The sequence below is a fragment of the Halichoeres trimaculatus genome, unplaced genomic scaffold, assembly GCF_033239565.1.
Source record: "Halichoeres trimaculatus isolate MK-OKI-2021-1 unplaced genomic scaffold, fHalTri1.1 fHalTri1_scaffold_2, whole genome shotgun sequence".
NCBI classification, from domain to species: domain Eukaryota; kingdom Metazoa; phylum Chordata; class Actinopteri; order Labriformes; family Labridae; genus Halichoeres; species Halichoeres trimaculatus.
Window position 1 is genome coordinate 30,578,912 of NW_027437180.1, and position 12,731 is coordinate 30,591,642.

Consider the following 12,731-nt stretch of genomic DNA (forward strand, 5'->3'; position numbering starts at 1 on the left):
ATAAAAGCCTTAGACGTTTTGTTTCTTTTGGGTCATGCCTGGAGGGCTTGCATTGAGTCTACAGGAGTGGAGATGTTAAAGTCCTGATTGGGAATCACACAAAAAGAAAGGTTAAATAGTTTGAACTTTAGTGAGGTTTTCTTCAAATTATTGAGAATTCTAATAAAAAAGACAAGTCAACATAAATTTCAGTCAAACCTTTTTTCCCTTTTTACATTGTTGGTGGTCTTGGAATGTTTTCCATCACAGGTAAGAATCAATATTTGTATTGTTTTTAGTTTATGATAAGTTTAGTTTGAGGCTCTATTAGTTACTCTCAAAATTTGACTTAATAATTAATAAAAGTCAAAGTGTAGGAACCCTATTTTTATTGTTATTTTTGAGAGAGAATAAATGCTCAGTTGTCCAGTTATACCTTGATTATCCTGGTACCTGAATTGTGTTACACTGAAAAAAAAAAACAAATTATAAAAGCACTGCATCAGTAACACAACATGAATTGGTGGGCAGCTTTGTTCAGTGCACTGACCTCGACTATTTTCATTTCCTCAAGGAAGGAGTTAAATATATGAGAAAGAATAGTAACTCTTTAATTTAAGATGAAGCAGTTGAGCCATAATGTTTCTGAGGCTAAAAGTCAACAAAAGTCTACAAGATTATTCTTTTTTTCTTCTTCTGTTGGATACACTTTGTCTTAAGTCACAGTTTGTGGCTTTTAAAAAAAGTTAAGGTTTTTAGGATCTTAATTTTTAAGTGTGGCTTACCCGATCCTTTATAAAGTTTGAGTATACTTGGGAAGATTTGACCTCTTTCTCCCAGATTTAGCTCACCACAGATCTAGCAGACAAAGTAAATCACGCTTTGATGAAGGTGTCCATGATTGGTGCCCTGGAACCATCCAGAGGGTTAATGATGCATCACTTTTGTTTGAAAGCCCGGTGTGCCTCAGTCTCTGATGTTTCCTGCGTTCTACTGAGCATGGCTTTGTTCAGGACATGTTTTAAGTTTCAGTTTTTTTGTCAGACGACTCTGTACTTTTAAGTTAGGGTTCAGGTTAGGGTTTGGGTAAGGGTTATGATTTAGTTTTTGGATTAGGGTTATTTAAGGAACTGTATATCAACCGGAGTCGAGATTTTCTCCTCAAGTGTTTTTAATCTTCCAAGGCCATGGGAAAAAATGATTTCATTTCTTTTGTTCAAATATTTGTTTTTGTTTTTTCAGAAAGTTACAGACATGCATCGAAGTGTCTAAAAGTTAAACAACTCGAAGATAGACAACATTAAAATGTGTGGAAAATATGGTATAATGTTTTGCAAAGCATAAAAGATATATTTGTTTGTGGAAGTACAAAAATTAAATTAAATTAAAAAAATTAAATTAAATTAAATTTGTTTATGATTCAAGTTCAGACTGTTTTACTTTGAATGCCAAGGCATATATATTCCACTGGAGTGGAAAAGTGTCCTGTACTCTCACTTTTTTTATGCCCCCCTTAGGTCGATGCAGCTGGGTCCTAATCAAATAAAAAAAGAACTACTTTAACACTTCATAAAAAACACATTTATCTTCATATCTGTAAATCTCCTTTAATCAGGCTGGAAAGGCAGGGGGTGATAGGAGATGGTAGATTGTATTTTGAATTCACTGTTTGCAAATGTGTTCTGTACTAATTTCATGTCTTCTACTGTATTATAGATGTATTTTGGCTTTTGTCCAAAACAAATCTCCTTCAGGAAATTAAAAAAAAAAAAAATCTTGAGTTTGACAATACAGCGAGTCAGTTAACATCTCAGGCCTCGATGATTTAAGTACCACTGCCCTCTAGTGGCTCTTTGAGGTATCACAATATACTAAGAAGTGAAGTGACTTCATATGTTTTAACTTTACTGTTTAATATGTGTTTCTTTGACTGTTTGACTTTGAATATGGTATACACAACTGATGAATGACTGATCAGACCGCCTCTTTGTCTACAAAACAGGACATAAATACATCCATGCAGTTACTGAAGTGTACGTGTAACCAGTGAATCACAGAAAAAATAGCACAATAAAAACAGTCTGTCAACACTAGAGGTTAAACAAAGTGTGAACACTTCTCATGTATACAGGAGAAGATTTGTGCATCAGCTTAAACAACTGATACAGTGAGTTCAGCCAAGCAGAAGACAAATTAAAGGTTTCTTTTTACTGGACTTAGTTTTATATAAGTGCTCAGCTTTGTGACAGCACCCAGCTAAGTTATCTGGTATTATTTTCTGTACACTGCATCCTTCTTCATTGTAAACGCTTGTAAATACTAAGATGTAGGACATGGGTTTAACCTCTTGTTGATCATGTGTTTTCCTGCTAGTGCTTGTATTCACCCATTCTGGAAAACAGCAGCATCTGTTCACCTTAAAATCATGTAATGTAATATAATGCCTATAGGTGGATGTCTGACTGTTAGCTCATCAATAATGCAGAGGCTATGCATGTTCGAGGCCAGGCCCAGATTGTCTTACCGCTCCACTGCTCCGTTACACATGCAAGCACACCTGACGTTAACTAACCCAGAGGCTTTGATGAAGTTGTGTGTTTGTGGTTAATGGAAGATTCAGGTGCACTGACCTCAATCGCTTCATGTCAAAACAGAAAACAACAATGAACCTGCAAACCACAAACACTTGCACACACACACACACACATAACACAATACTGACACAGTGAAAACAGCTCCTCTGGAGACGACACAGTTTTGATTTGGTAAAATGAGAGGCGCTCCCGTAACACTGAGGTCTATGATACAGTGAAGTGATTTTAAAGATGATAAAGGGCCTGTCAGGAAGCCTTGGCAATGATGAGGATGCTCATGAGGAAGACCATAACAAAGAAGATCCACATGAAAAACCTGTCCATCACCTTGGCCACCTTCTTCCACTCTGCTACCTTGACGCAAGTCGCTCTCTGCTCACGGAAGTAGTTGGCAATGAACTGGATGTTCTTCACCACCTGAGGAAAAAGACAATCAGGTGAACAAAACAAGGCAACAAAAATACCAAATCCTAATCTCTTATCTAAAGCCTGAGCACCAAACCATTACAGAATTAACTGAGTGTGTGAGTCAACATGGGATTGATTAAGTGTAAGAAGAAGGAATGGTCCCACTTTGATGATGTCACATTACCTGTACATATGCAAGTCTGAGTGTGAAGTTTTGAATCAGATACTTAAGGAAAGAAGGTTAATTCACATAAGAAGGGAATGCTGTAATGCCGCACCTCTTTATGTTCGACACAGGGGCAGCAGCAGGGGCATGCTGGGACTTGGAGTTTCTCTGTTGAGTACAGAAGTTGTTCCTTCAAACCTCCATTCAGGTGCTGGAGATTCTGAGGAAGAAGAGGAGCCTGGTAGTCCAGTTCATCCCTCCTGATGTGATGAAAGCGCTGGGTGTGCTCTCTCCTCCCTTCCCCCCTCTCCAGCCTGGAAGCACGGTTGTTGTGATTGTTGTAATGATGAGGGCCGCCGTTAGCTTTGCCGTTAGTTTGGCTTTTGGGATGCTTCATGTGATTATTCACGCCATGGCCGTTGCTGTACCTGTATGGTTCACTGTCATAATGGTAGTCATGGAAAGGGTCATCATGGTAGCTAGCCATGTTGCTCATAGGTTCCTCAGGCCACAGTGGGGTCCTCTCACTTTCTGCTGTGGTGCAGTTTTCCCCCACCTCATACACAAAGAATATTTTCGACATGTAGTCGATGATGAGCACCTTTGCCCAGTGAGGGACTGGCTTTGCCTCAGCGCCACAGAAATGAATGTTCATGATGAAGATGGTGAGAGAGGTGGAGGCTGTAATCATTGTCATGGTGGCGATGTAGTACTTTCCTGGAAGAGAGGCCAAAGAATGTAAGGTTGATGAGGGGTTACTTCTTTAGCAGTGATCTGAAAAATCTAAACTTCTGGTTGCAGGCTTATCAAGATAACTAACCTATATAGGGCATGCTCTCTGCAGGTGGCATGCTCTCAGCCACCAGCAGCTGAAACACAGTAAGCGCCAGCAGCACCGTCACCCCCAGGGAAACCTTCTCCCCCGAGTCAGCTGGCAGGTAGAAGCCCAGAGGAGCCAAGAAGGAGATGAGGAAGCAGGGCAGGAGCAAGTTGAAGATGTAGAAGGAGGAGCGCCTCTTCAGCAGCAGGGTGTAGGTAATTTCAGTGTAAGGGTCGGAGCAGCAGCCATACATCATGACGTTTCTGACTGCAGGCATGCCGTGACACTCCCACTCCACGTTCTCCACAAAGTCAGAGAGGTCTCCGCTGTCCATGCCCAGACTGATGTCCACCTGCAGAAGGAGATGAGAAAAAACGCTCATGTTAGGAGCAAGTATTAAATTCTTTTCAATAAATTGGAGCCAAATATAGATAACTGTGGGAGAAAAGAAGATGAAAACAAGCTCAACAAGCAGGGTTGGAAAGAGACATCTTGAGAAAAACATTTAGTGACACAGCTGAACAACATTAATTTGTTTTAAGAGTCCCTTATTTTTTTTCTTTTAAGCTGTGTTTTGATCTTCTGATAAAGAACTGCAGCTCTGTAGCTGCTAAAAGGACCTGATGCAATCAGGCTCTTCCTTCTCCGTCACCCCTGTGTTATTTAAACACACCTGGTTGCCGTTGTAGGTCCAGGATCCAAAGGTGAGGTTGCACTGCTGCCAGTCAAAGGGGAAGTAGGAGACATCCACTACACACGTGCTCTTAGTGATCGCAGGAGAGTCCCAGATGATCTCCCCGTTGTAACGCAGCTTTACGTTAGTGCTGGGTGCCCCTCCAGACTCCTCATCTGCCCTACACAGACACACAGGGGAGAGCCCACACTTAGAGACCCACTCTGTGTCACACACTCAGCCCCCTGCTTTCTATGTACTGACTTGTTGTAGAGGACAATGTCCGGCTTCCAAACAAGGTCACTGGGGATGTTGATCATCTCAAGGTCATCATAGTCCTCCTTGTCCCACTTCAGGTAGGCATCATACCAAACCTGCCTGATCCACAGGTATGTAGTAAGCACCTGGTTCCGCTCATCCTTAACAGAAACAACACATGCAAAGAAGCATGTTTAAAGGAGGGAGCAATGAGTGCTGTGAGCTGTGAGGGGCTTTAAGAAGGACAGCGCCATAGCTCATTTCATAATGTCTCTCCTCGTATTTCAGAATACTGCACTTCCAGACCCTTATGTGTCTCCTGCCTTTGTGATTGTGACCCTGTCCTTGTTATTCCCACCTGTGCCCCGGTTACCTCAAGTAGCCTATAATGCCACATTATGTAATAATGCTCCAATATGTAATAATGTAATACGTTTTGACTTCATTATGTAATAATGCTGCATTTTGTAGTAACATCTTAGAACGCTATAAATAAAAAACTTTGCCACATTATGTAACAAGTTCTTACATATTACATACGGGAACCAGCATTTAGTAATAAGTAATGCATTATGCAAGAACTGAGTATATAATGCGGCACAGTTTACTATACATTGCACTCAGAAGTTTTATCATAAAATTCAGCATTATTACATAAAGTGAAAATTCATTACATTATTACATATTGGGACGTTACTGCATAATGTGGCTTTACAAGCCTCCTTCTGTCCTGTGCCTGCTTGTCTTATCATGTGAAGTGTGTTTTAAGTTTGCGTTGAATCAAAGTTATTCATGAAGAATTATTTTGTTTGGTATTTTTTAAAGCCAGTTTATTACAGAGAGTTTTTGTTGTTCTTGCCAAGATTTCCTGTGTTGCTGTGATTTTTTTGTTACCCTTTTCTCCCTTTCCTATTCTTTTACTGTGATTTTCAGTAAATATTTTGTGTTGTCATTTTTTACTCAGACAATTGGTGAATGGTCAGTTCATTCATTAGTAGACCTACAAAGCTGTGTGTTATCCACAATACACTTTTTGTTCCAAACAAAAAGAAAAAAGACTTCAAAGCAAATTAAACTTAAATTTGTTACCTCCGCCAAGGAGGATATGTTTTTGGGAGACTTTATCTGTTTGATTTTCTGTGAACAACATACCTTAAAAACTAATGAACAGATCTTGATGAATTTTTTAGGAAATGTTCAGAGTGGGGTAAGGAAGAAGTGATTACATTTTGGAGGTGATCCAGATCACCGTCTGGATCCAGGAGTTTTTTTTTAAGGATTCCTTATCATTGTGAGATAAGTGGTCGGATTGCTTTGCAAAACAATACAAGACAAGGTCACCATAATTTCTGACAGATGTAAAAGTATGATCCAGATCCTGGTAATATTCTGGATACTAAGATCTGGAATATGAAATATGTACTGGGTCATCATAATTTTCAACACTGTCAGGTAACAAATTATCGTACAAACCTGCAACTAACACCAAATTGTAGCAGACAGTCTGCTGAAAGAGAGTATAACATTAAAGTAGGACTAAAGTGTTGGTGACAATCACAATATGCTTGGCGAAGTCTGCGCTCTCTGAGTGCTTTTCTAATTTTGCAAATACTACTATTTCTTTTGACCTTTGTTATATGACTGCTTCTTTGTGTTTGCAGTATTACTAACACTTTTTACATTTGGTTGCATTAGCTCTTAATTCACTCATTCATTTAATGTGGTTTCTGTCAAGCCCCTCACACATCTAGCACAAGCTTATACACACAAGTTTGTATTCCATAGTGCAAGAAGCGTCTTTACCTCAGACTGACGTGTCGCTTTAAAAATTGTTTGATTACCCTTTATAATTACACTTTGACCTTTACATTGAGCTGAACTTTGTTTTGTCTGTGAGCATAGAAACTTTAAATTTCTTTGATACTTTAACATCAGGAAGTTGGACATGAATAAAAACACAACAGACCTTGATCTTTGTCTTCCCCCTTTCTCATTAATTATCTAGTAAAGTACAGCCTATAAGGAGTCGAGGAACAGGAGGTGAAAATACTGAATTTGCTGTTGTGTTCATTTACCAGGGTGGACAATTTTTATTTCTAATATTGATATCATGATACAGTATGGATATGGTCTTCTACTCACCATGTCTTTGATTTGAGACAGAGTAATCTGTAGGGACACATTGAGAGCTTCGTCTGTGTCTTCTACCGGTCTCAGAGCATTGGAGTAGTCCTCCATCAGGTCATTCAAAAGTTTGCGGGCATAATGGCCCTGAGCACCATGGGAAACTGAGAGTATGGGTTGAAACATACAGATTTCAGAGAATTGTAGTAACAAGATCAGAAATCAAGTATGAAACTAGAGAAATTTGTGTACGCAGCACTGACCTTGCAGTAAGAAGCTAATCCAAACCATCAGCGCTGCCTTCCTCATTTTCAACCAGTCACAAGCCGAGGGATCAATTATTCAGCAAACCTGAAACAGCCTGGATCCAAATCCAGAGCGTTATTCTATTCTGATCTCCATTCCCCTCGCTGTCAACGCTGAGCACGCCGAGACCACAGATAACTCACAAAATCTTACATCCTGTCAGAAGCTGTGGATGCTTCACTAGGTGTTAGTCTCAGTTCTCCTCTGTCACCAACTCTGTGTATGTGTGTGTGTGTGTGTGTGTGTGTGTGTGTGATCGCTGCTCTGGAACAAGACCTGGGGCTATCACTCACACTCACTCACACACAGGTACACTGAGGTATCACATTTCACTTAGGTTCTCAAAGAAAGGTGATGCCTGCAGCTCTATCCTCTTGTGTACATAACCACAACACTAACAACACACCACACATGCACAGTGAAGCTTACTGCGTTACATAGCCAATGCCATGTGTCAGTCACACAAGTACACTGACACTTTCTTACCTATGCTCAGGTCATTCAACATGAACACACGCATGTCATGACACAAGCTATACACGCTGAATGTCTATGGGCTGTACACAGATTCAGGATCAGTTTTCACCTGTTAATGTGAAATATTTAACATACGTTCAGTGAAGCTGTGATGTAGATCAGCAATAAGAGAGGCTTTCCCTCTCCCTGTCTGTTGTTGAAGCAATCTGTAGCAGTAAACAGTGGCTAAGTGATTGACCTGATATGATAATGACAGTGGGTTACAAACTCTACAGGTACTCTTCCTGAATTAAACTTTCAAATCAGTGTATAGATTCATAGGAAAATAAATAAGTAGTGTTATGAGAATTGCAAGTGGGTCAGCCCTGTTTCCACAGCCCAATGGTCCCACATTTTAAAAATAATTTCTTTTCACTGAAAATTAGGCCTTATGTTCCCACATTTCAAGGACATTTAAAAAAAATTGGTCTTGTGTTTCTACATCAACCTTTATTTTAAGTCCTGTCTTCCCTCAAGATCTTTGGAAACACTTTAGAGAAAATACATAAGTAAATGGGGATGTTCAATACCGTTTTTTTTTTTTTTTCAGATCGATACCACTAGGCACTCCCTCTTGAGAACTCACCGATACCGAGTACTGATACTACTAGTACTTTTGATACATAAAATTTCAATTAAAAGTGACAGATCATTTTGATCAAAGACAGCACAGTCACTCTGACATTAAGTCGAAAATAAAACACAAACAACTATCTCTGAGTTTTTTGGGGGGGTTTTTGATAAATATTAAAAAAATAATATTAAAAGTCCACAATAAAACTAACAACTGTCAGAGTTTAAGTGGTGTTTTTTTTAAGTAAACTGAAGCGCAAAATAAAAAAGTTTAACTGTTAACACCTCCTGGTTCATTCATGTTGTCTGAACAGGACCTGGTGCACATTTACTGTGGTGTTAAACCACAGCAATTAGCAGCAACTAGTGGAGAGGAGGACTTGTGGAGCGTAAGATTTTTTTGCTTAAAGTATCTGCTGCTGGTAACTGCAGCCTTCGTGAGTACCGATACCTTGAAAAAAGGCTGGAATTGGCCTAATACCGATACCTGGTATCAGTACTCGCCCATCCCTTTTAATAAATGGATGAGTTATTTTGTTTTGATCATCAGCAACAGAATTGGTCACAATCATAATTATTACAAGAAAAATAAAATACACAGATCAAAAAGGGTTTCTGTTGAAAAATTGCTTCAAGATGCTGTGCCCTTGATTTCATTTCCTCAACTCAGACAAGCAACCCCTGGTTTTGAAAAAAAAAAAAACCTTAGGAACATGGGAACTGTGAAAAATGTGGGACCCTATATCTCATAAGTCATATGAGATGTGTTGTTGGCTGTCAGTGTTACATTTTGTCTATTTGACATTACACTAATTCTTTAACTTTAGCTTGAGAATTAAATGCTTATAATTAAGTTAGCCTGCCAGGTTATTACGTTAGCGTGTAGGCTATGAGCAGAATGTCCAAGATAAAGTTTGAACTTAACTTTTTTTTTTTTAAAGATTTCACCAGTAGAAAGTGCAGGAAGACGTGTACTGTGTTTGATGTATGATTTAACAGATTCAGTCAAATGTACCCAAATCTGCAGATTCTCCACTGTTGAGTTCTTGTCCACATGCCTGATGTGATTATACAACTTTAAAAGCTCATAATTTACACAAAAAGTCAGCAACTGTATCAAAACCTTTTAGGTAAATGGCTCAATGATTAGTTGATAAGTGAGACTATATGAGGTTGCATCAGTGCCACAACTCTTTCCAAGCTTCAAGACATAGTGTACTGTTCCCATTGGACCTTGAATGATTTGGAAGCAGATGCTTTGGTCTGCAGATGTTTTGTCTAGTATGTATCTAGTGAAAGTCAAATAAAGGTTTGGTGAATAAATAATTTGTCTAAGACCAAGTAATATTCAGTTAACATTCTACTGGTACACTACTTCCCATGTGCTGTCAAGTTTTAAGTTTTGATTGATGTGCATACTACAGTTGCGGTTTTTCTGCATTTCTGATCAAAATAATTGTGGAATTAGGCTAGCCTTAGTCTGCAACTTTAGTTGTCAAAAGTTATTTAAAAAAAATATGGCATAATAGAGTATCATCTCTCTGCACATACAATGGAGAGCGTTTTCTTTGTGCACAGTCAATATGTGTGTTAGCGATCAAAATTGTCATAATGGACATTTATAACTACAGAGAAATGTAATGTGAGGAGAATTAGCTCCAGAAGCCCAAAACTGTCCAAAACTGACAGTGGAAAGCATAACCAGCTCCAAAATATGTCCGACCATGTTAATCTTGTGCTTTTGAGTCTTTTAATACCAATAGTGTGTCCTAATACTGGTAAGTTCTCTGAGGCTCAAACTGGAACATTCCTTGTCTCACGGATGTTTACTGTCTTACCAAACCATCTGCTTACTTAAAGTAAAAGATCTATGATTAAAAACACACAAAATTTACTACATGTCACCTGTTGTGCAATGGTAAAAAACAAGAAACAGCAACTTTGGTGTGTAGATTGAATTAGTGTTCTCATGTAATATTATATGACTGTTTGCCACTTCATCAAATACTGGGATTACTGTTATTTAAATCAGTTTCTGTTACCATATGCCAGAAATTCAAAATAAAATCATCACAATACAACTAAAATTTACTTAGATGACAAGCAATTGTTTGGTCACTTGCAAATAAGGGGAAATTTTGATTGTAAAAATGGTTACAATTATAGGTGAATGGTTCACATGTCAGCTTGTGTCTGCCAAAGAAGAAGAGGGGAGCATATAAAACACAGAATTTCAGGGGTTCACAAACATGTCAAAAAAGGAATCCAGGTATCTCGCAAATCGATGTCCCATCTTTGCCTCCAACATTTTGTTCATGGCACTGAGTCCCTCTGAAGGTGTGATGTCATCAGGGCAGGAGTCTGGACACATACATTTTAAAATTAGTATGATACTATCAAAGAATAGAAAGAATAATATTTATGAAAGGATACAGATTTTAATGTTTACCTTCATTTGAATTTGCCACTATTGGTGAGGGCATCTGGAGACACGCTGCTTGCCTTTTCATCATTTCTACAGCAGAGGTCGGGATACTGTTGCTCCTGCCTGGAGAAAAAAAAAATTTAAGAACCAATTTGCTAATTGCTTTATCCTAATGGATTCTGTTTTTTTTCACATTTTTGGTACTGATAAGAAGTTATTTCGCACTGAAAAACAGAAGGCTTTTAAAGTTGTTATCGCCAGAGGTTATTTCCTCATAGGCAAGCAGACAGCCAGGGCATTCGGTTGGCAGGTAGACTTCCTTGAGGTAGAAAGGTTGCTCTGTGGAAAAATCACAAGACAGAAATAATTTAAGAAAAGGAAAGAATGTGTGTTTGAATGCTGGTCTAACCAACGCATAGGGAGTGTTTAATAATTGGTTCGAAGATGCCATTTAAAGGCCTGAGTTGTAACATTTCACATCATACCTGATTGAGAGGTTGCAATTACAAGTTTGTAAATTTTATCCCAGTACAGTGTCATTTTTACCCAAAGTGCAACCATCATTTAAAAGTTAAACATCATGCCTTGTTTAAAGGAGTATTTAAGAGGATTTTGGACAAGATCAATTAAGCAAAAGAAAAAAAGTGTCTGTTTCTCACTTACCTATCAACATGATGCTGTTTTCAAAAGTTACATTGAATATCAAAGCTGAACAGTCACCCAATCTGTGAAGAGAGAAGAAGAAGCTGTGTAGCACAGAAACACCTCAGGTCAAAGCAGGAGGCTTTTTACTGAGCATCATGTGGGTTTTAGAGCCAACCTCATGGGGTGCATGACCTAACTGCTCAGCCATAAAAAGAGAAATCATGATTCACCTTAAAATCTACCTAAGGACTCTGTGATAGATGTATTCTTAATTCACAAAAAGCATGTAGCCTCTGGTGTAACAGTGTTAGCAGTTATTTACATTTTTTGCGTCTGGAAGATAGTGAGGACATTTTCCTGGGAAGTTGCAGTGAGGTCCAGCCAAACATTTTTCAGCAGGTGGGCCAAGGAGCGACTTCCTGGGATGCTAGAGCTTCCTGCGTTGTACACCCATCTCCCCAACATCTGGAACACAAAGCACAAAAGTTCATTATTTTACTTGTATATTTATCAGTGGCATCATATTGTATTGTTCTTATCCGAGGTGGTTTTACAACTTTTCCCATGCATTTTGTCTATCAAGGCAGTTCAAACAAAGACCAAAAGCAAACAGACACACTTACGTATTCTTTGCTGATACTTATCGGCGTCACCAAACTTTCACAGCCGGGTTGAGGAGCTGAGAGTCCCAGTGAGAAAAGACTCAGCAACACAAAAGCAGCAGCACTCGTCTTCATCCTGCAGATGGCTCTGTTCTTATTTTTCGAAAGTTTCTTCCTCCTTTGCCTCTTTCAGAAGCCTCACCGTTTGTCTCAAGTGCTCAGTTTTTACAGATAACCCTCACAGCCTTCCACACACTAAAACTCAACAGTCCCCTCTATTCCAGCAGCATTTATTCACCCCTCTGTGTGCTGATGTAACTAAAGCAAACAGCACCCAGGGGAGAGACTTTGACCACATGAAGGAATGGACAGAATCTTTAGCTGATCACAAACAGAGCTCAGAGCTCAACTCTATGTTGTTATGCTGGTGTAATCTGTTAATCTGCATGTTAATCCTTCCTGATTGGTCATTGAAACAAGTATGCACATGTAACTGAGCAAAGTATGGTGTACAAGCATGTTTAAGCACTATGGATGTTTATTTATGTGCTATATTATCATATAATAATTCAGTTATCTTAAATGGAGGAAATATTCAGATCATTTAATTAATTGAATTATTTTGATATGTTGTCACTCCAT

At 38.8% G+C, this 12,731-nt stretch overlaps 2 protein-coding genes across 2 annotated transcripts; both read right to left on the minus strand.

Moving 5' to 3' along the window:
* Nucleotides 1–2,819: 2,819 nt before the first annotated feature.
* On the minus strand, nt 2,820–7,341 carry chrna9a (cholinergic receptor, nicotinic, alpha 9a). Its single transcript, XM_074699408.1, has 7 exons — nt 7,286–7,341; nt 7,041–7,186; nt 4,905–5,059; nt 4,641–4,821; nt 3,968–4,319; nt 3,260–3,864; nt 2,820–2,990 (listed from the first exon to the last, which is right to left on the minus strand). The coding sequence occupies exons 1-7, from the start codon at nt 7,329–7,331 to the stop codon at nt 2,820–2,822; spliced, it is 1,656 nt and encodes a 551-aa protein (XP_074555509.1). The 5' UTR covers nt 7,332–7,341.
* A 3,105-nt stretch (nt 7,342–10,446) lies between these two features.
* LOC141787155 (uncharacterized) lies at nt 10,447–12,356 on the minus strand. The gene is made up of 6 exons (XM_074665436.1): nt 12,111–12,356; nt 11,810–11,952; nt 11,506–11,567; nt 11,068–11,181; nt 10,867–10,965; nt 10,447–10,778 (listed from the first exon to the last, which is right to left on the minus strand). The coding sequence occupies exons 1-6, from the start codon at nt 12,222–12,224 to the stop codon at nt 10,651–10,653; spliced, it is 660 nt and encodes a 219-aa protein (XP_074521537.1). The 5' UTR covers nt 12,225–12,356; the 3' UTR covers nt 10,447–10,650.
* Nucleotides 12,357–12,731: the final 375 nt, after the last annotated feature.

Coding starts and splice junctions, on each gene's coding strand:
- chrna9a (XM_074699408.1), bottom strand. CDS start 7,331: ATGAGGAAGGCAGCGCTGATGGTTTGGATTAGCTTCTTACTGCAAG. Junction 7,187..7,285: donor GATTAGCTTCTTACTGCAAG/GTCAGTGCTGCG, acceptor CCATACTCTCAG/TTTCCCATGGTGCTCAGGGC. Junction 4,822..4,904: donor GACATTGTCCTCTACAACAA/GTCAGTACATAG, acceptor GTGTCTGTGTAG/GGCAGATGAGGAGTCTGGAG.
- LOC141787155 (XM_074665436.1), bottom strand. CDS start 12,224: ATGAAGACGAGTGCTGCTGCTTTTGTGTTGCTGAGTCTTTTCTCACTG. Junction 11,953..12,110: donor TAAGTATCAGCAAAGAATAC/GTAAGTGTGTCT, acceptor TTTGTGTTCCAG/ATGTTGGGGAGATGGGTGTA. Junction 11,568..11,809: donor ATCTTCCAGACGCAAAAAAT/GTAAATAACTGC, acceptor CTCTCTTCACAG/ATTGGGTGACTGTTCAGCTT.